This window comes from Pipistrellus kuhlii, unplaced genomic scaffold (assembly GCF_014108245.1).
Source record: "Pipistrellus kuhlii isolate mPipKuh1 unplaced genomic scaffold, mPipKuh1.p scaffold_m20_p_18, whole genome shotgun sequence".
NCBI classification, from domain to species: Eukaryota; Metazoa; Chordata; class Mammalia; order Chiroptera; family Vespertilionidae; genus Pipistrellus; species Pipistrellus kuhlii.
Window position 1 is genome coordinate 11,001,746 of NW_023425493.1, and position 23,294 is coordinate 11,025,039.

The 23,294-nt window shown below is 48.5% G+C and overlaps 1 protein-coding gene across 7 annotated transcripts in view; it reads left to right on the top strand.

The window, feature by feature from the left end:
* The window catches only part of HHAT (hedgehog acyltransferase), a 180,569-nt gene that overhangs the window by 137,349 nt on the left and 19,926 nt on the right, over window positions 1-23,294 (top strand). For 4 of the 7 annotated variants that reach the window (XM_036442637.2, XM_036442642.2, XM_045583104.1 and 1 more), the window contains one exon: window positions 7,182-7,326. The exons of 2 other annotated variants lie outside the window; for them this stretch is intronic. In XM_036442637.2, the coding sequence (XP_036298530.1) occupies window positions 7,182-7,326 (145 nt within the window). Of the gene's footprint in view, window positions 1-706; window positions 785-7,181; window positions 7,327-23,294 lie in introns of those variants that run through there. One more of the 7 variants, XM_045583106.1, reaches the window with a different exon arrangement.

Sequence of the window (23,294 nt, forward strand, 5' to 3'; positions counted from 1 at the left end):
GCATGGGTGTGCTTTAAGAAATGTATAAATACTGTAACATTTGTACTTTTTTTTATACTCCTCATGTTATGCTTCGAAGATATTTCTATATTAGTGTATGTAGATCTGCATAATTGGACACAGTACAGCTATATTATGATTTGTTTAGCCTTTCTTCTACTGTTTAGAACTTAGGTTTTCTTTTAGTTTTTTTCTTCTGCAGATGCATCCGCAGGGAAGATGCCTGCTCATGCCTCCTTGTTCATACATGTAAGTGTTCCTTTGGGGCAGGTACCAAACACAGACAGAAGAGAGCAGGGGTTGGCGAACCATGAACCAGATCTGGTCTGCTGCCTCTTTTTCTATGGCCTGCAACTAAGAGCCATCTTTACATTCTAAAATTGTTTTTGTTCACTGGTCCATACTTTCCCCAGTGAACCGAAAGGTCACCTTTCGTGCATAGTAAATATCCAAATATACACAAGTTCACTTTGAGGTTCCAGGCTGTCTCATTGTTCTAGCTGATTGTTCCTGTTTTACTAGGAGGTGCTACTCTCTGTTAGTAAGATGGTATCTTCTGCATATCTTAAGTTACTGATATATCTCCCACCAATTTTACTCCTCCTTTCTCTGAGTCTAGCCCAGTTTTCCATAAGAATTCGCCCTGTGTACAGATTAAACAAATAGGGATATAAAAGGCATCCTTGCCTGTCACCTTTGCCTGAAGGAACCACGGCATCTCTCCCATCTCCTGCCCTGACAGTGGCTTCCTGTCCACAGCCTCTGCTGTTTCATCTAAGCTGGACACTGAGCCACAGAGCAGGCGACTTGCCCAGCTACAGGAAACTGGCTCTGCCTTTGTCGCTGTAGGCATCTGATTCTCCCTCAGGAGCACGGGTTGCTTGGGTCTCAGTAGCAAACAGAGGCTGGAAAATTTAACTGCACCGACCAGCTCTGTTTTTGAAGCTCCTTCCAAGAAGGAAGGGAGCATTGCTTTCTGAGCGCCTCTGGGCTCCCCTGGCTTGGATATAGGATGAGATGAAACATTTAGGAAGTCAGGAGACTGTGTCACTTATTTGGAGCAAAGAGAGAGACAGGTGTTGGGTAATTACTGAGCACACAGACTATGCACGGGTCTTGGGCGATGCAGAGGAGAGAAAAGGCCTCCCCATCCTGGAATCTACCATCTTGGTAGGAGCATGAGGGTGACACGTAACTGGGGGAATGTGTACTTCTAAATGGAAATGACCAGAGCGCCCTGAGAAAGGAGTCTGAGGGAAGCAGTGCCTGGCAGGCTGGTCCAGATGGGATGGGGGCCCTGGGATGACTTTGGAGTCTGAGTCCTCCCACCCTGAGGGTCTCCCTCTGGCTGCCCTTCTCTTTCACAAGTCTCTGGTTTCATCTTCATGGCCTGCGGGTATCTCCCCACTGGTCTCCCCGCCCCCCGCCCCCCCCCACTTGCCATTTCTCTGCTCATCCTCTCTTACCCTCTGGTTAGCATTTTTATTAGAAAACGAAAAACGTCAGTGATTATTTGGGAGAACTGTGTCCAGCTGCTCAAACCCACCCAGTTTCCATTTTTAGCTTCTCCCCCACTTAAAAATAAACGGGATCGGGTCCCACTTGCCAAGCCTCTGTCACCATCTCCAGCAGCCATTTCTCCAGCCCATCTGCTCCCCCAGATGCTCAGCCTGGCCCCTCCCCCCAGCTTGGCCCCACATACAGCAACTCCATGGACAAGGGTGGGGCCAGCAGCCCCCTGCAGCATCTGCCCCCCCACCCCCGGGCTGTGCTGAGCGTCACTTCTGACCCAGATTCTACAGCCCACACCCCCAGGCCCAGCAGCTCATGTGCCCCAGCCAGTCCTCTGATTTCCAGGGACAGAATGTTGACTGGAAAAGATAGAAAAGTTGCCATGGAGATATGAATAAACACAAGCCACGGACACCTTGCAGCAGGAAATTCAAACAAGTTTGACAGAAGTTTCATTCAGCCCTCCGGTTTACTTTGATTGGGTTCCATGGCTCACTTTTGGAATCTTCGAGAGAAGCTTAAATCCAGTGCTACACTGTCGATATGACATCCTCGCATCCCAGCTCTTATCTCTCCGGCCGGACAGGGTGCTTCCACTGAGAAATTAGAGATCGGCCTCTCTGCTTTTCTGGATGTTCTGAGGGCCTTGCTGTATCCAGGCCCAAAGCCCAGTCAGTATCTGCCCTTGGGCGAGAAGAGGGGGTTATAGCAACATCATCGTGAAGAGAGACTGGCCCAGCCTGGATATAGGTCAGAATGCAGGTGGAGAGCTGGTCACCTGCACCGCACAGGGATGCCCTCTAACTGCTCCATCCCTCTTTCTTCCTCTTCCCTTGGGTTCAGGGGTGTGGGATGACGAGGCTTGGAACTGAGGTGCCTCTTGTCTAAACATGGCTTGGGGCACAGGGCTCCCCTCTCTCATATTTGATGCCGAGGGGTAGTGTGTGTGGGGGATGACACAGCATGGAGGCTCTGTAAGAGGCCCTTTCCTGCCATGAGGTACATTTTCCTGGGCCCTCGGGGAAAGGGGACCGGGTTTTGGCAATGCTCCTAATGAAGGAGGAAGGGAAATACTGTGTCCCACAGGCCAAGAGGGAAGTCAGCTCTAGAATAAATGTGGAAAAAACACTCACCCTCTCTCCAGAGGGCGCTGTGGACCTTTTGGGCAGGACAGTTCTGCCACGCACCTTGAAGTATGCTTATTATCCCTGGACCCTGTCCACAATAACATAGCCAGATCATGCAATCGTGTTGTCCTTGGGATAACCAAAAATGCCCACCAAATTTCCAGACATCCCCCGGGGGACAGTGCCCCTCCCACTTTTTGCCGAGAGGATATTGAATTGCCACAGACTCTTCTATCTGGGAAGAGACCATGACCAGTCCAGAGCTCTCTTTATCATGCTATATCTGTGTTCATGAAAATCAAACTCTGTTTACCAGTCATTGCCTTATCTGGTCAAGTTGGTGATTCTGATTTTCAGACTTGATGGCTCTTCGCTGTATCCTGATCTATTTCCCCATTGAGTTTACAATTCATCGTGAGTTCTCTGACCAGGGAAGGGATTTTTCAAGCATCTAAGCCATGAGGACCGGTGACTGCCTTAAGGCTTGGCCCCTGAACATGGCAGCCAGCTTCCTAGAGGTGAAGGATCACAGGTGTAGTGACCACAATCACTATAGAACTTCAGAGGAGAGAGTGTAAAGGAACAAAGAGTTTCAAGTGGGAACTTTGGCCCTCCTAGAGACTCACAAAGTCATATTTACTGATGGAGCCGGCTGAGCCGAGGGAATACACCCTTCCAGCCTTGCCCATATGGCATTTTTCCTCCGGGGCCTCCTAAGTATGGAACTTTCCTCTGAGAACATGCAACACCGGACTGTTTAGTCAGGGGCACTGACCTCTTTTCCCTTAGATTGTCAAATAGAAAATGACAGTGACCAGCACAACAGTAGCATCTGGTGTGAATGCCTGGTCTTAAACCATACACATACAGGTCATATAGTAAGAGCTGCATCTTATTGGTCACGTTGCATCTGACTGGATTCTTGGTACCAGAAATTCTTATATACACTTATAAGCACCTGATTTCTTAATAGGTCACTTTGGAACAAAAAAGGGCAGGTAAAGACAATTATTGTAAATCAATCAAAATTATACCTATTTTTTGTGAGATTGTCAAAAAATACAATATATTTTTTGGTGTGCCACCGGATTTTGGTAATTAGTGTGTGTGTGTGTGTGTGTGTGTGTGTGTGTGAGTGTGAGTGTGTGTGTGTGTGTGTGTGCGCGTGCGCGTGCGCGCGCGCCATGAGATGAAGAAGGCTGAAAATAGCTGCTCTAGAGTTTTTGTGAACCAATGGCCAAGGCCAGACGGGTCCCTAGAAACAGAGAAAGAATCCTCAATGTTGAAACGGTTCCTCTACAGTGTTTCTGGGGGAAGCTGAAGGGGAGAGACGATTGCAGCCGAGACAAAGTCCCCTTTGCAGTTGGTAGTACCCTCTGTGGACTCTCTGGGCTGGCCCTCTCTTTCCTCTTTGTGGCGGGTCCTTCCTTCTGCTCTTCCTCTGCCTCACGGTGAGGAGCTGGGCTCTGTGAGAGTGCCATTCATGCTCAAGGCTCATCCCATCAGTTCAGAGGACCGGGCTGTTGGTTAAAATCAGGCTTTTGGATTTTCTTTTTCATCAGCTATTTTGTTTCCCACCCACTCCCTCTGGGGGATGATTAAGAATTACCTACAACTCCTGACCTCTCCTTTAAGTCTTAATAACTTTTTGATTCCAACAGCCTTATAGCCTTTAACATTCTTGACTTTTTTTTTTTTTTTTTTTTTTAATTAGCTCTCTCTAGAAATTAAATTGTGGTCATTCGTTTCAGATTTTAGATGTCCTCCCTCCTGTTTCTGAGACTAGAGGCTCATTCATATTTTCTGTTATTTTGACTATTTTTTCCATAAGCAGAAGTAGGAATTTATTGACTCCTATAGTTGAGAGAGATACTTGGGAAATCAGAGAATTAAGGGAAGATCCATGGGAGCCAAGGCCTCGGGTGCTGGCGAAGGAGCCCTGTTCCTCCAGCACCCACTCCCTCTACCTTCCCCCACAGCCCCCAGCACCCACTCCCCCCAGCCTCCAGCACCCACTCCCCCCAACCTCCAGCACCCACTCCCCCCAGCCTCCAGCACCCACTCCCCCCAACCTTTAGCACCCACTTCCCCCCCAGCCTCCAGCACCCACTCCTCCCCAGCCTCCAGCACCCACTCCCCCTTGGGTCCTGCCTTGCTCTGCACTCACTCCTCAGCTCTGTCTCCCACCACAACCTGCCTTGCCTTGTGCCAGGTAACCTGGCACCGCAGCCCTGCTCAGCAACCCAATGCAAAGAGTGTTTTCTCAGTATCTATTGATTGTTTGATAATTGTAATCATTTCCCCTAAAAGGAGAACCACTCTGAGCATAACGGAGCCATGTCCGCTCTGTAATTGACGTTAATAAGAGCAAGGTCACACTGGGCCTTGGACCTCCCCAAACAGGAAGTGAGGCGGGGGGAGAAGGGGAAGGAGGAGAGATGGATGGGGTAGAGCAGACCTGGCAGAGTATCTGACCCATGGGGTGCCTCTGAAATCAATGTGTTATAATGTCCCCCTGGAGAGAATTATTTGGACACACTGATGCCAATTAAAACCATTCATACTTTCTTGATTCATTATTCTGGATTGCCCCTGCTGTCGCCCTGTTTCCTCTCATCCCGCCTCCCCACTTACTGCTAATTGAGTCAGTAATACCCAGAAAATACCTCTCTTTGCTCTGAAATGCAGGAACGGGTAGATCAGTATCTCCTTACTCTTAAGGGTGAGGAGGTTTGTGTTAAGAGCCTGCTCCATCCCCATTTCTCTCTTATTACCAGCTTCTATTCTGTGTAATTATCTCTCATCCTGTCGTGTTTGACAGCATCGCCCAGACGTGCTTGTGGCCTCTTAGAGCAGGGAAAGAGACCAGAGGTCCTCTTTCTTGTCTGGCGGCTCGTAACCAGGGACACGTCAGCATCACTGATGATCTTTCCAGAACAATCACTCCCAGTCAGTGCCCACTGCCCAGTTCAGGCGTGAGAAGGCCTCGCGCTCCCAGGTGGGGCAGGGGGAGAAAGCCATGGGTGGGAGGTGCATGGCAGCAGCTCTCTCTGAGCAGGCGGAACGGATGCTGGGACTGCAGGAGACAAAGGGGAGGTGCCGGGAATCCATTTCTCTGGGTTTTCAGGGGACCCTGCCTGAGGTTTGCACAACGGCCACAGGTGATGCACACAGGGGCCCCGGAAGCCAGCAGCCTCCTGCTTAGTCCTTTTCTCCTGCCTCAAATCCGGCCAGTTCAGAATTGCAGTTGTAATGGAGCGCAGCAGGAATCAGGAGGCAGTGACCACCCCAGAGATGGGCGGGTTTCTGGAGGATATTCGGAACCATCTCCAGGCATTTCCTCTCTTTTCTGTGTCTTTTGATTAGGCCGAGGTATTTGTCAGGACCCCTGGGGCCCTGGGTATCGGGTTGTTGCTCTGTACCTGGTCCTCATTCTAAATACACAGCCTCAAAGGACAGCTCAGAGGGCTCATACACTGCAGCACAGCACGGGGTCCCCCTCGAGAGGCCCCCCAGAACGTCAGGGCTGAGGTAGGGTTAGGGTTAGCTGACTTTATGACATCCGCATGAAGGTAATAAAAGGGGAGGGAAAAGTCCAGTGAAGACCTCAGATAGATGAGCAGAATTCTTCATCAGCCGTTAGAGAAAACATCTCTCCAGTTCCATGTACACTGTGTGGCCAGATTATTATGATCTCTGAATGCATAATAATCTGGCCACTCAGTGTATATACTATATAATAAAAGGCTAATATGCAAATTGTCCCCTTGACGGGAGTTCGACTAGCAGGCGAGCTGGCCAACTACCATTTACCATTCTTCTGGGCAGGCTGGCAGAACCCCACCCATGCACAAATTCATGCACCAGGCCTCCACCCACCCACCCACCCACCCACACACACACACACACACACACTGAGTGGCCAGATTATTATGTATTCAGAGATCATAATAATCTGGCCACTCCTCAATGTATTTCAGGAGCATATTTTGATGCTACTGCCAGCTCACCATTGGCATACAAGAGCTCTGATTCCAGGAACACAGTTGGCTTGAACTGCTCTTCTGCACCCTCTTAACAAAGTTCCTCCTAATAGTGGGTCAGAGCGATGGGGTAGCTCCCCATGGTCAAGTAAACTGGCCTGGAAGATCGCCCCCATCTAGACCTCATCACATGGAGTTGGGCTTGTTACCATGGAGAACAGCTTAAGCAGGTCTTGTGCCTACAGATGTACGTGCAGAAGCTGTGTAGAGACGTTCCAGCTGAATCTTCACTAGCTTTAGAACTTGTGTTACACGTGTCCGGAGAAAGCTCATCTGGGTCGTAGGAGGTAACAGCTTGGGAGTGTGGCACTTCTTTCTATAGATCAGAATGAGTATGTTGCAGGAATAGAAGTTTTGAGATCTGTTTAAATAATAATTTTAATTTAAAGAGCAGTCCAGGCTCTGGAGGAAGCACTCTTGGCTGCCGACGGAGGAAGGCTGGATGCCATGCCAGTCTGACTTCCCACCATGCAATGAGGTGCTCTTGCCTTCCCCGCAGGTCCAGTTCCTCTCCCCACGGGCTCGCCGTCGCTTCCACGCTGCCCTCGCCTCGTGCTCCACCTCCATGCTCATCCTGTCCAATCTGGTGTTTCTTGGGGGCAACCAAGTTGGGAAGATCTACTGGAACAGGATCTTCATACAAGGTAAGTTGCCGGGCAATGCTATTTTCAGTCAATTTCTTTGCTTTCCACATATGCACTTGGTATCTTGTTCTATTTATGGCATATGACTTCCAAAAATACAGGAGCAACGCCCTGTGTTTTGAGGTACCTCTTATATATGACATGTGACACTCAACATCAGAATGTACTGTCCTGCCCGGCCGGTGTGGCTCGGTGGTTGACCATCTATCTATGGTCCTGGAGGTCATGGTTTGATTCCCGGTCAGGGCACATACCTGGGTTGCAGGCTCGATCACCTGCAGTAGGGGGCATGCAGGAGGCAGCTGATCGATTCTCTCTTATCATCGATGTTTCTATCTCCCTCTCCCTTCCTCTCTGAAATAAATAAAAATATATTTTCAAAAAATGTACTTTCCCGACTATCTCAAACTCTACCATTCCATTCCGCTCAGTTACCTCTTAAACTTTTTCACTTTTAAAATAATCTTACTGTCTATACCAGCTTTCAGCATACGGTAGAGTCTAAGGTTCTTCCACTCGAGGCTCTGAAAGTCCTGCTGGGATTATGTGCTAGGAGCCCGTGCTCTCCTGCAGCTGTGGGCGAGGCACTGGGTTGCCACAGCTCTCTGTCGGGGATGTTTTTGTCTGCACACCGGGATGCCAGCTTTGCCAGCCGACCGCATTAAGTGGCTCATCTCAGTGTCCACAGCACAGCCACACCTGCAGCAGGTAAAATGCTAGTTTGTGGGAAGTACTGTGAAAATTGCCTTAATAATTGGTCATCATTTAATTAGGGTCCCCATTTCCCTGGGGCTGGAACTAAGCATCGTATCACGTCCTTTAGAGCAGTGTTTCCCAACCTTCTCTCACGGTGAGAATCACCTGGTGGAGTTGTTAAAACACAGATTCCTGAATCCCAACTAAGAAGTGCTAAACTAGAATTTTTGAGAACATATAGGTAAAATTGCATACCTAACTTAGTGCTCTGTATATAAAATCTGTCTTAGAGCACTAGTTAAGTATACAATTTTACCTATATGTTCCCAAAAATTCTAGTTTAGCACTTCTTAGTTGGGATCCGGGAATCTGTGTTTTAACAACTCCACCAGGTGATTCTCATCATGAGAGAAGGTTGGGAAACACTGCTTTAGAGAACTGGGAGAAAGGGAAGTACTCACAGGACACATCCCTCCAGCCACTTCCCCGTGTTCTGTGTCCCTGACCATTGACGGGGTTTTGCGCCTTTGGTTTAGGGAGCTTTACCAAGCCGTGATGACGCGACTCTGCATGGCTAGGCTGTCACTTGCACACGGTGGCAGGCGTGGCTGAGCCAGGCTCACGGGTGCCAAGAGAGGGCCCTGTTCGGCTTTCATCCCCCCACTACCATGCCCCTCTTTGATCTTCCTTCCTGAGAAACGTCTTTCTGAGAGTTCCTGAAGAGATGAGGTACTTTTTAAGTGGCGGTCTTCCTTTCATAGATGGGAGATAATAGGTGCAGAGGATCTGAAGATTAAAAGATGCTGCTAGAGGTGGTGACAGTGTTTTGCTTCTCTTGCCTCCTGCAGTACCTAGCACAATGCCGAGAACCCAGGGCTCCGGGGAAATGCTGACTCGTGGTTTGCTGGCCCCGCGAGCGAGAAGGCTCTGATTTTTGCTTCAGTAAATCAAGCATATTGAGTATTTGCAGCTTGCAGGGCACCGAGAAGACAGGGGTGGGAGAAGCACACACAAATGCGGGGCGCAAACTTGCAAACAGAAATGCGTCCATAGATCCAGGTAACTGTTTGCCAGACACGTGAGGTCAGGGATGGAGAGGTCGACCTACCCTGGAGTTGGACTTGCCCAAGGAGGCAGCCTTTGCTGTGGAGTTTAAAGCACAATACGTGGGAACTGGTCAGGTGGAGAAGGCAGGTGTGTGGGGGTCCTTAACACGCACTGCTGTGTCAGCGAATTCCCAGCTCGCAGTAACTGTGCCCCGTAGAAGTTTATTCTTCTCACAGTGACCCCAGGACCTAGGAGGTTTCTGTTTTTGTTGTTTTCTTTTAAATATTTTATTGATTTTTACAGAGGGTAAGGGAGAGGGATAGAGAGTTAGAAACATCAATGAGAGAGAAACATCCATCAGCTGCATCCTGCACACCCTCCTACTGGGGATCTGCCTGCAACCAAGGTACATGCCCTTGACCGGAATCGAACCCGGGACCCTTCAGTCCTCAGGCCGATGCTCTATTCACTGAGCAACACCGGGCAGGGGTAGGAGGTTTCTGTTTTGATTCTCCACCACCTTGTCTTGGCATCATGGAGGGGAAGGGGCGTCAGGGGTAGTGCACAGGCACTCCATACCCCCTGCCCCGCTGCCGCCGGAAGTGACGTCGGCACGTGGCATTTCTACTCACATCCCATTGGCCAGGGCCAGCCCCGTGACCAACCCAAGCGCACGTGGGGGCTCCGTGGGAAAGAACGCGGGTGTTCGCGGGCAGTGGACCAGCGGGAAGAGGGTTCCCAGAGGCAGCGAAAAACGTAAGTGGGAGCGCGGAGGCGGGCGGGACTAAATGGTTGCCATGTGGGGGGCCAAGGGCAGGGAGGTGGCCTGCAGGTAAGGCCATGCGAGTGGACACAGCCCGTCAGGGATCACGGAGAGCCAGAGAGCAGGGGCGCGGTGGGCCCTGGGGCTGCTGGCATGGAACAGGGCGGAGAGAAAGCCAGAGGCTTTCATGTTGTCTCATGTTCAGTGTTGTTTCTGCTCCCCGAGGCCAGGAAGACCAAAGTTTGGTTCGCCCCGCGCCCCGTGCAGCTCCCCTGGGTGCCATGGGGCTGGGGCTTTGGGAACAGCGTCTGCTGCCCACGTATGCGGCCCAGCAGGGTCGGCACCCGGTGTACGTTGTGTCCTCCTGGGGGGCAGGTGCTGGAGGCCCGGGACTGATTCCCCAAAAGTAGGGGGCTCTATGGAATTATTTCTCTCCTGGTTCTGGGGCCAGGGCAGCTCAAAGTAAAAGGCGTTCTCTGGGTGGGAGGTGCTTCCGGTGAGCCTGGTCCCAGCTCAGCTGGCCCGTCCCGGGCCTTCCGAGCCAGGGGATGTCGGCTGGGGTTTGGGCAGTTGCCCCATTTGTCTGGTTTTTGTTTTTGTCCCCGAGTTTCTATATCCTGGAGGACGGTGCCAAATCCCCTGCCCTTGAAACCTCTGGATTTTTTTTTTTTTTTATTCATAACTAGAAGACGAGTATGAATATTCATGTTTTGATACGAAAGTGCATAAATGAGTTCATCGGATGCTTCCTCAGGCCCTGCTGGGGTATAACATTAGCTTTCTAAAATAAAAACAACAAAAACCTGAATTCGGAGGTTGCTCCGGCCCCAGAGGTTTCAGATATGGGACTGTCGACCTGAACCTGTTGCTGCCAATGAACGAGCCGGGAGTTTGACAGGCTGGCAGACCCTGGCCTCGTTCCTCAGCCACCTGAGCAGCACCTGCTGTTGTAGGACCCACGTGCACCCACTGAGGAAGATGGGATGAAGTGGTGGGGGAAGGCTGTCTGTGGGGGATGGAGAGCATTCAAGCGCAGAGTCTAGGTGTCCAGGCTTAAAGTAAGGTGACCAGACATCCCGCTTTTGGTGGGACAGTCCCGATCTCCAACAATTTGTCCCGCGTCCCGCTGCGTTTGGGGTGACCACCATTGTCCCTCTGTGCCCTGCCGGGTGGGACCTGCCGCAGGCCCTGGGGGCAGCCGGCAGCACTCGGTTCCTCTCGCAGGTCTCACCTGTGGGCCCTGGAGCAGCGGGAAGGGGCAGGCAGGTGTCAGGAGGCTGGGGCTCAGTGAGGAGATGGAAGACACAGCCTCACTACTTCCAGAACCTGGAGTGCCTTTCCCAGCACCGCCGATGCTCCTACAAGGTTCTCCTGGTTAGCCCGGTGGAGTTGTCTTAAGGTCAGCACCTCTCCTGCCTCCAGTTCACTGAATGTAGACTCGGATTTGTTTGCTCTCAGCTGAAAAGCTTAATTCAGTAGCTCATGTAAAAACCTCTCCCGGTCTCAGTGGGACTGGGATAGGAGGCTGTCAAGTCAGAGCCTTCCCTGTCTGCGGAGACACAGCCCTGCTGTCCCGGACTGTGGACAGTGCAGCCAGGGGGTGGACACGCTGACCTCTCACACGCAAACCATTTTTTTTTTTTTTTTTTTGCAATTGTAGAAGTTATGTTCCAGCTAGGGGGAGAAGTTACATGAATTAAGTGAATATCTCAAGGTGAATGATGCTAAGGGAAAATAGAGGCAGGGAAGAACCTAAAGAGTAAGGGAATTCTCTTTTAGATATACTTAAAAAATATATTTTATTGAATTTTACAGAGAGAAAAGGGATAAAGAGTTAGAAACATTGATATGAGAGAAACATTGATCAGCTGCCTCCTGCACTCCCCCTACTGGGGATGTGCCCACAACCAAGGTACATGCCCTTGACCGGAATCAAACCTGGGACCCTTGAGTCTGCAGGCTAACGCTCCAGCCACTGAGCCAAACCGGTCAGGACAAAAATATGTATGTTTTATTGTATTGATAGATAGTATTTTTTTTTTAAATATATTTTATTGATTTTGTACAGAGAGGAAGGGAGAGAGATAGAGAGTTAGAAACATCGATGAGAGAGAGTCATCGATCAGTTGCCTCTTGCACACCCCCTACTGGGGATATGCCCGCAACCAAGGTACATGCCCTTGACCGGAATCGAACCCGGGTCCCTTCAGTCCCCAAGCCGATGCTCTATCCATCGAGCCAAACCGGTCCCGGCTGTATTGATAGATAGTATTACAGATGTTCCCCTGCCTCCTATCTTCCCCCCTCCACCCATCCCCTACCTGCCCCAGGCCTTCACCACACTATTGCCCACACATAAACCATTGTTATGGAGTGCTGTCTCTGCTGCAGAGGTTGGAGATGTATTATTCAATTAATGCAGTTGAGGAATATAATCTATATCTTTGCCGTTCTTTTATGATTGAAGTTTAAGTAGCTTGAGGAATGTGAATGTTTAGATGCAAGCGCGCATAGGAGTGTGTGTGTGTGTGTGTGTGTGTGTGTGTGTGTGTGTGTGTGTAGAAGGTGCCTCGCTGGCCCAGGGGTCTGGGAAGGATGTGGCTGGGGAGCTGGTCCCCAGCCTGCTGTGTCATGCTCTGCAGAGGCAAATGCAGGATGCCTCTTACATAACTCTGGCTCTCCGATAAGCTTGTTGATGGAAGGAACCTTCTCACGTCTGCCTTAAGTCCTTGACATTGAAGTCTAAGTTGATTTTTGGACAAGCAGCCCACTGAGCAGCACCTGACTTCTCTGTAACGCAAAAATATCTCTGTGTTACAACGTCAGATATGCAGGCCCAGTCTTCATCACTCAGCGGTGCCCTTCAGCCCCTGGGCTCTGTAGAAAGGCGACCCAGCCATCTCCTGGGAGGTGGGGCGCTGGAGTCTGCAGCTAGGGTTTTGCAGGGATGGAAGTTTGGTATAGACATGGATCCACCAAACCTCCATCCTGCCTTCTCATCACCCTCACATTCCCCCCATATTCTCCCCCCCCTCCTCTCTCTCTCTCTCACACACACACACACACTTGCACTGTTTCCTCCTGTTGCCCTTTCTAATTTGGAAAACTCCGTCTCAACACTTAGCTCCCAAAGTGGCCCCATGTCCTGGTGAGAGGACCTTGGTCCTTTCCCCTCCAGATCACAGTGAGAGAGGAGTGCAGGTCGGAACCCCTGCACTCCCCGATCTGATCTGCTTGTTGTCTCTGGGTGAGCGAAGGGAAATCTATTTTCTCCCTGATTCCAGCCCGTCTGGGCCGTTTATTCGTCTCCTGACTCAGATGGCTCTGGGCAGGCATTCCATTTAAAGCTGGGCCGGGTGCTGCCCTGGAGGCTTTGGGAGACCGTGGTTAAATAGAAACTCGTTCCCTCGTATCTCGTTAAGTCCTTGGGACTGAAATTTCATTTTGATGAGAGGAGACGGAGGGCAGATGTCCTTGTCTTGGGGGCCCTGCTTTGTGATTACTTTGTCTCACCATCTTCCTATCTCTGACCTTCACCTGCCACTCACATGGTCCTTCCTAGCCCTGACCTTCACCTTCACCTTCACCTGCAGCTCCCATGGCCTTCCCTAGCCCTGACATTCACCTTCACCTTCACCTGCAGCTCCCATGGCCCTCCCTAGCCCTGACCTTCACTTTCACCTGCAGCTCCCATGGCCCTCCCTAGCCCTGACCTTCACCTTCACCTGCAGCTCCCATAGCCCTCCCTAGCTCTGACCTTCCCCTTCACCTGCAGCTCACATGGCCCTGGCGATTCAGCTCCAGCCTCCGCGGGGCCTCTGGGAGCTCCAGGACAGCCTGAGGAGCAGGAGCTGCCGCCATTGTGCTGGTGGTGAGGCTGATGCGGAGATGCAGGATAAGCGGTTTATCCATGGTAACACCTGGGCCCATTCACGGCCATTCTTGGAATCTGAATTTCAGGCCTTTCCGAAACCTTGGTTCCTTCTTTCCTCAGTGCCAGGTGGGCATCCAGATGTCTCAGGCATCAGTTTTCCCAGAAGTACTTCTGGCCAAGTCACTAGCACAGGGGATAGGGAGCGGGGTTGTGTGTGCCTGGGGTTGTGTTGCACCTGAGAGAACTTCTGAAGGGTCTGGGAGGGAGTTTGAATCAGTGCATTTAAACCCTTTTCCTGCTAACTGGGAGCTTTCGTGAATTTGTTTAACATGTGATATGGGAACCTTTAAAGTGGCTTTAAGTAGAATATCAAGGAAAGACTGGTATAGCTTACACACAGTTAACCAAATAAAAATAAATAATTTGACCTTTACTGATATATTAGCATATAATAGTTGAAGTTTCTACCTCTCATTGGCCCCTCATCTACATGCCCCCAATCATGTATATGCAGAGTGATATTCAAAAGTGTTATGAAATGATTATGTCGTACACCTTAAACCAATCCAATGTTAAATGTCTATTATATCACAACAGAACTGGGGGAAATTATATTACAAATATGGCGATAGAAATGGAAATAAAACCAAAACAGTTTTTTAAAATTTGAGTAAATCTCCTTTATTCTCTGAGCTATCTATTATATTCAATATATAACAAAGCTGCTGACCATGATAAATATTCTGTATACAAAAGGTACCTGCAGAGGGATTCCCAATCCACTTGACAGGGAGCCGATTGGGAGGGCGGTACATGCGTGGTTTCTGAAGTGAGCTGCATCCTGGAGGTTGTATTACGAATCTGCGTGACGGCATGTAGCCATTCCTGTAGTTTCTACCGATGGGTGCAGATTCGTTCAGCACCAGCCGTGTCCGAGCATGCCAGCGAGTGTTCAAGGGGAGTGAGTGCCTAGCAGTCCGAAGTGTTTATTGATGCCCTTCCTACCAGACTGTCTCTTCAAATCATTACTGAACCTTTTAAAATCGTGTAAAGAACGAAGAACACTTAATATGGAACTTAGTAACGCTTTTGTAACAGAGGAAAATCCAGCGAGTCGTCACTACCGGGTGTCTCAGCTACGGGGCCAACTCCTTTGGGCAGCAGACCCTCTTTATGTCGCCACGTGTAGTCTTCTCCCGTGGCCGCTGTAACAGAGGATCACAGACGTGGTGGCTCAACACAGCACAGACTTGTCTCTGACTCTTCTGGAAGCTCGAAATCTGAAATTGACTCACTGCTGGACGTTTAAAAGGTGTTGAGCTGAAGTCTCCTTGGCTTTTCCAGCTTCCAGAAGCCAACCACGCCCCTGGCTCATGGCTCGCCTCCTTCCTCCTCAAAGCCAGCAGTGGGGCACCTTTATTTTTTTTAATTTTAATTTTTAAATATATTTTATTGATATTTTTACAGAGAGGAAGGGAGAGGGATAGAGAGTTAGAAACATCCATGAGAGAGAAACATCGATCAGCTGCCTCCTGCACACCCCCTACTGGGGATGTGCCCGCAACCAAGGTACATGCCTTTGACTGGAATCGAACATGAGACCTTTCAGTCCACAGCCCGATGCTCTATCCACTGAGCCAAACCGGTTTTGGTGCAGCAGGGCACCTTTAAATCATTTCTCCCTGCCCTCTGCTCCTGTCATCACCTCGCCTGTTCTCTGCATCCTCCTGCATCTCCCCGGTAAGGACCCTTGTGATTACACCAGGCACACCCGGAGAAACCTGGGTGGCCTCCCCATCTCAAGACCCTTCACGTGACCACATCTGCAGAGGCTCCTTGGCCAGGGTGGCTCACTTGCCCGAGTTCCCTGGAATAGGATGTGGCCATCTCTGGAGGAGCCCCTATGGAGCCGGTCACAGCACAATAAGGCATCCGCTGCTGTTTCACAGAACACCCCTTCTGCGGCATCCCTTGAACAGCTTCTTCCTCAGGAGACCGGGTGATAAAAGAGCAATCTGGATATGCCACTAGCCTTACTGAAACGAGAGCCTGCCTGTGAAAAAAAGAAACAGTACCTGAATGTCCCAGAAGAAGCCTGGGATTGGCTGTCATGAGGGTAGGGGTAGCACAGGGGGAGGCTGCGGTTTTCCTCATTCGGCACGTGTCCCCATCCTTTGGGGACACACCTCTCCCACTCCACCCTGGATCTGTGTCGTTCTGGTGGGTCACACTGACAGCTAAGACGAAGGGTCGACGTGTGACCGGAACCAGTACGGTGTGTCTGCGCACGCGATGCAGTTCCAGAGTCTGTGTTGGGACGTTGCAGAGGCATCAGCACACGGGGCTGGAGCTGCTGGCCACCCGCTTGCCCCAAGCGTGGAGAGCCAGGTGGAGAGGGACGCCAACCCTGAGGGGGGCAGAGCTGCCTGGCGGACACTGTATTTTCGAGACAGTATTTGGAGACAACCCATATATTTTATTTTATTATTTTATTTTTAAAAATATGTTTTATTGATTTTTCACAGAGAGGAAGAGGGATAGAGAGTTAGAAACATCGATGAGAGAGAAACATCCATCAGCTGCCTCCTGCACATCCCCCACTGGAGATGTGCCTGCAACCAAGGTACATGCCCTCGACTGGAATTGAACCTGCGACCTTTCAATCCGCAGGCCGGTGTTCTATCCACTGAGCCAAACTGGTTTTGGATAGTACTACCCATATATTTTAAGGCCCCTAGAGTCTGTGTATGTTTTTGTTGTAAGATCTCCTCCCCTCCCCCTAAGTTTATGCTGGGAGATAATTCTCCGGGGCATCCCCTGTGTTTCTGTATGTCTTCTGAGCAGAGACTCTCGCTGCCTTTGTTCCAGGACGTTGGTACAGAAACCATCTTTGGAAGCTGCAGATGGCATCTTCCTCTTGGTTTATTGTCCAGGTAGGCGGTTGGGTGGTGACAGGAAGCAGACATTCCAGGTTCTGGAGCTGACAGGTCATCCTGACTGAGGCTGCTGGCTGGATTGGCCACTGGCTAATCTGTACACCTACCGTTATTTTTTATTCTGAGCCTTCTCTCTTGGCGGAGGACTCTTGTTCACTAGGCAAATCAACCCCTGCTTTTAGGCTGGCTCCCACACGTTGCATTAGCTTGCTCATGAGCCTTGTTGCTTACTCAGACCAAGAAAGCAGTGGAAGGTGATCCATTTGTTGGGGTGTGCTAGCTGAATCCTGTGGGAAACCACGCGGTGTCAGGATGGCTGATGGGAGATTTGGAGGCCTGTGATTACATTGTATCTACACTGCTCAGTGCTGGGAACTAAGGCTGCAGTTTAGGGCCTGTCGTTCTATATCTAAAGATCAGAGAGTGGATTCCAGGGCGACTGTCTTTTGCCTCAGGCATGTTATCCAATACCTGGCCACCTCTCTTCAGTGTAATTAAGGCCATCAGGTATTTCCGTGAATATTCAGTAAAGGAGGTTCAAAACCATGGAGGAAAACTTTCCATTCTCTTAAAACAGTGGTCGGCAAACTCAGTCAACAGAGCCAAATATCAACAGTACAATGATTGAAATTTCTTTTGAGAGCTAAATTTTTTAAACTTAAACTCTTGTTATTAAACTTAATTAGGATACTCCTAAGCTGGCCTTTGCTAAAAACTCAAGGGGCCAAAGAGCCACAGTTTGCCAACCACTGTCTTAAAGGTCCAGAGAGAAATGTTGTTTTGTGAGCACCCAGGATTGTCCAGGGAGTCAGTGTTGTGTCACAGGCGTGGGAGCCTCAGCCAGACGATTTTTCTCTGCACTGGCTTGTGGTCTCTGCACCTGCCAGCTGCCACCCTGATCAACGTGCCCGCTGCTGTGGAGTAGTCTTTGCAAGGAGAGCATGGTAAAGTGGGTGTTAGAGGTTGAATTTTGTCCTCCCAAGATACATGGATGACCTAACCCCACATTCTCAAAACGTGAACCTATTTGGAAACGGGGTCTTTATATAGAGGGAAGAAAATTAAATTGAGGCCTGTTATGCCCAGACTTCATGATCCCCAAGGACCACCAGGGAGCCGAGTCCGATGCAATAAACAAAAGAGCCTGTACCATGCTAGCAATGGGCTCCTCCCACTCATGCCGGCAGCATGGCGGAAGAGAGCAAATTTCTCCCCGTCCAGGAGTTTTGAGGGCTAGGGATAACTCCGCCCTATGGGGCGGAGTTGGGAGCTCATCCTCGCCCCCGCCCTGCCCTTTCAGCCGTCAGGGTGTGCCCTCATCCAAATGACGGGTGTCCTTAAAAAAAGAGGAAATCTGGACACAGACCGGTGTGCACAGCGGGAAGATGTGAAGCTACAGGGGGAGGCGACAGAGACCTGGGGCCACCTGAGCCCGGTAGTAGCAGGGGAGGAGCCTGCCTAGAGGCTTCGGAGGGAGCAGGCCTGCCAGCCCCTGGACCCAGCTTTCCGGCCTAGGAAATGAGAAGTACATGCATGTCTTGTTTGCTGTTCACTTGGTAGAGCTGTGTAGTGACAGGCCTGGGAGGCTCCTCCGGGGGGTGTGGTGTGGGAAGGCGGGCAGAGTGCTGGGATGGTTTGGCAGGCAGACAGGGTCCAGGTCAGCCCCCTTTTTAAGCGCTGAAGTCTGCACCTGAGCTAGACTTTGCTGTCCAGCCAGGGGCCATAGGACAACCACTCCAACAGTGTGTGATGAGGGCTGGGACAGTCACACGCCCGCCAGGACCATGCCACAGGGTGACTAGTTATCGGAGCAGGGTATTTGGACCAGAGGCCGGTGAGGGCCCAGTGAAGGTGACGAAGCTGCTAGTTGCTGGCGAGCCTTGTCTTCCTCGGGTGATCCAGTTCAGAGGGCGCGGTGTGGTCAGTGAAGACGGGCGAGCAGAAGCAGGGACCCACAGTGACCGCCCTGGGAGGCTCTAGTTAGCGGATTTTAAAACAAAGCTGAAGTTCCAGCGGCCACCTGCCATAATATTCACCTTTCCCTCGTGTGTCCTCCTCTACCCACGACACTGATGATACAGAGAGCAGCAGACAGGACTCGCCGGTCTGGAAGTGTGTCACCCTGTCAGGCGGGCAGGCGGGGCTGATCCTCCGCTTGGGGCTGGCCAGCATCCAGCTCAGGGGCCAGGTGAGCGGCACCTCTCTGCTCCCCTCTGCCCTCCACGGGGGATGGTCACGCTCCAGCTGCAGCCGGCTTTGGCCCAGAGAAGCAGGCAACTGCTAATTTTAGCCCCATTAGGTCTCAGGACTTCGCTTTGGTGGCATTTTCATGTGACCTCGAGGGGAAGAAAACTAAGAAGACCCACCTGCTATTAGTGAAATGAAAGGGAAATCTAATATTTTGTTTTAAAAGATGGTTGTGTTCCTTACAAGTCTTCCAGGGGCCCAGGGTATGTACCACAGGGAGTTACCTGTGGCTCTAGGCCAGTGGTTCTCAACCTTTCTAATGCCGAGACCCTCTAATACAGTTCCTCATGTTGTGGTGACCCCCAACCATAACATTATTTTCATTGCTACTTCATAACTGTCATTTTGCTACTGTTATGAATCGTAATGTAAATATCCATGTTTTCCGATGGTCTTAGGGTCTACAGCGGCGGTTCTCAACCTGTGGGTTGCCCAAGACCATCGGAAAACAGGTATTTACCACTCCTCTAGGGGGACGAAGGAAACGGGTAGCTGAGGGCTCAGCCAGGGCCTGGAACACTGGGCAGAGAACGTTAGAAAGCTGTCTCTGGTTTGCCTGGTGAGCTCAGTTGTTGTCATACACAAGAGTGAATCGTTTCTATTCTGAGTGTGGTCAGTCATGCAAAGTCTAAAAGATGCCAGATAACATAACGGGTGCTGCTATTTGGTGATTTTCAAATGACAAATAGCCAAACGGTGGTCTTGGGAGCCAGGCCTTTCTCAGAAAGTTGTTTTTGTTTTGTTTTTGACTAAACTAGAAGAAACCAGGTAGATTTTAACATAAAATTGTTTCTGGTCCTATTTTAACATTCCGTTGGTGTCCACAGTAATCTATCACTCACTTTTCTCATATTGGAAGCTTGCCTCTTGATTACTTTTCTCATTATGTTTGTGGCTGGAGGGTCGGATCATACCTTTTGCATTGTTGTAAAAAATCACTGCCATTAGCCAGGACTTTACTAAAAGAAGCAAAAGTACAGAGTAAGGAACTAAGAAATCTGGGAAGCATCCCAACCTAAGTGATTTGGGGAAAGAGGCACAGTGGTCAGGTGAATCTGGATGAGGATAATATTTTTTTTTTCTTTCTTTTTTAATGGGAAAAATAGCTTGAAGGAGGAGGCCTCCTGCATTCCTGCTGGTCATTATACTGAGTGCTTGCGATGCAGCCATAAGCAAACACAGTAAATGTGCTGCAGTGCTTTGAGGACAAAGAAGTGAATGGTAGCCCAGCCAGTGTAGCTCAGTGGTTGAGCATTGACCTATGAACCAGAAGGTCATGGTTCAATTCCAGATCAGGGCACATGCACAGGTTCCAGGCTCAATCCCCAGTAGAGGGCATGCAGGAGGCAGCAATCAATGATTCTCTCTCATCATTGATGTTTCTGTCTCTCTCCCTCTTCCTTCTCTGAAATCAATAAAAATATATTTAAAATAAGAAGTGAATGATAAGAAAATAAAAATTGCCGAGACTGGTTTGGCTCAATGGATGGAGCGTTGGCTTGGGGAATGAAAGGTCCCAGGTTCGATTCCGGTCAAGGGCATGTACCTTGGTTGTGGGCATATCCCCAGTGGGGGGTGTGCAAGAGGCAGCTGATTGATGACTCTTTCTCATCGATGTTTCTAGCTCTCTATCTCTCTCTCTTCTTCTCTGTACAAAATCAACAAAATATATTAAAAGAAAGAAAATAAAAATCAAGAGCTATAATATACAAGGTGCAATGCCAGATTGGAATCTGGAACAGAAAAGGGACATTATTAGGAAAACTGGTGGGTGCCCTAGCTGGTTTGGCTCAGTGGCCAGAGTGTCAGTCTGCAGACTGAAGGGTCCCAGGTTCAATTCTAGACAAGGGCACATGCCCATGTTGTGGGCTCGAGCCCCAATAGGGGACGTGCAGGAGATAGCCGATCATTGATTCAACGATTCTCTCTTGTCATTGCATCATTGATGTTTCTATCTCTCTCTACCTCTCCCTTCCTCTCTCAAATCAATAAAAAATATTTTTGAAAAGGAAAAGGAAAATTGGTGAAATCAGAATAAAGTAGGAAGTTTAGTTAATAACAATGGACCGATATTGGTTTATTTATTTTGACAAACATGCTGTTAGGAGAAAGTAGGTGAGGAGTATATGGGAACTCTCTGTATTATCTTTGCAACTTTTCTGTAAATCATTCCAAAATTTTAAGTTTACTAAAAGAAAAAACAATTTTAATTCAGAGAATATCATCAGGAAAGTGAAAATGTAACTAGAATGGGAGAAAATTTTGCAAATCATGGATCTGATAAGGAATTTTAATCTAGAATATATGAAGTTATTATAACTCAATAATAAAATGACACATAACTCTATTTGAAATGGGCAAAGGATCTGAATAGACCTTTACCCAAAGAGAATATACAAATGACCAATAAGCACATGAAAAAGATAGTCAACATTCATCATTTGGTATCCAGAAAATGCAAATCAAAACCACAATGAGATATCACTTCACAAACACTAATATTTTTATAATAACAAGCTCAAAATGGAAAATAAGTGTTGGTGAGGATGTGGAAAATTTGAACCTTTGGAATATAGTCTGACAGTTCTTCAAACAGTTAAACAGAGTTACCATATGATCTAGCAATTCCACTCCTAGATATAAATAACTTGTATACAGATGTTCATAGCAGCATTATTCATAATAGTGAAAAAAGTGGGAGCAGCCTGTACGTCTGTCTGTTGGCGAATAGATAAAGAAGGTGTGGAATATTTATTCAATGGAATATTATTCAGTAATTGAGCAGTGAAGTACTGATACATGCTATCACATAGGGAACCTTGGTAACATTAGTGTGAGTGAGAGAAGCCAGTCACTAAGGACCATATACCGTATTGTGGGATTTCATTTCTATGAAATGTCCAGAATAGGCAAATCTATGTAGACAAAAAATATACTTGTGGTTGTTTAGGGCTGGAAGGGATAGGAGTTTAGAGCGCAATGGCTATTAAGCATGGGATTTATTTTTTGGGAGGGGGTTATAATATGTTTTAAAATTGATTGTTGTGATGGTGGCACAACTCTGTAAGTCTATTAAAAGCCATTGAATTGTACACTTCACATGGGTTAATCATATGGCATTTTAACTCTGTCTCAACAAATCTGTTGAAAATTAGTTTGGGGTCTGCCATTGTTATTCTATTTGTTCCTCACTCCGTCTGTCCGTCTGTCTGTCCATCCACCCATCTGTCCATCCGTCTGTCCATCCATCCATCCATCCATCCATCTACTGCCTTTTCTTCTATCAGTTTACTCTTCCTCCCATCCTATCCCATCCCAGGAAGCCTTCCTCAAAGGCTTGTTAAAAATATAACATACAAATTAAAGTGCACAGATATACGGTGTGTGGCATGATGCATTTTCACAAACGGAACATACCTATTTAACTACAACCCAGCACTCGAGAGGTTTCTCCCTGTTGTTCCTTCTAGCCACAACCTCCTATAGGATAGCCAGAATCTTGATATCTAATGTCATAGATTCCTTTTGCCTGTGTTTGAACTCATTTAAATAGAATAACAAGATTCTATCAATTTCTGCTGTAATGCTTGTTTGAAAATGCAAATTTCTACCATGACTGATACTTGAGGGAACAATTTAAGCATAATGCAATTTAGCATTTGCATATTTGCAATGTTGTCTTCAAGGAAGCACTAGGTGAATGCAAAAAACTGTACCCAGCTGCACGGAGCCCAGTAGAAACGCAGGGCACGCACGCCTGCACCCACTTCAAACCTCTGCCAGCCACCTCAGTTCACCCGGCGCATCATCAGTTACATCCAGCCGCCTCTGATGTTACTGTCAGATCTGCTACAATTCTCCACCCAGTCTCACATAGCGCTCCTTCCATCACTTCTCAATAATGTTCAAGCTGACACCCTTCTGACACCCGCTTCCATAAGCAAACTTCAGGTCTTTGTAAACCTCACGTACAATTTATGTAGTATGTGTTTCTAACCATTTTAGATGTCTAAGACCATGCTACCGCTCTAATTGGATTTCTATCTTTTTAAAAAATGTGTTGCTGGCAAGATTTTTGGATATTATAGTACCTCTAATTCTTTTTTTGTCTCCGATTAAGTCCTGTGGTTTTAATTGTATGATTTTTCATTGTGTGGTGATTTTTAGGAACACATACACCACATTAGCAGATCTGACTATGTTTCTTTTACATCTGTCTTCTTTCATTATGTTTGAGATTTCATCAGTACCATTATGTGTAGCAATAGTTTATTCATTTTTATTGTGGTATGGTATTTCATAATATGAATATAACATAATGCATATATCTATTCAATTGTTGATGGACTTTTCAGATTGTTTTTAGATTGAGAGTGTTGTTACAAATAGTGCTTCTTGGAAAATT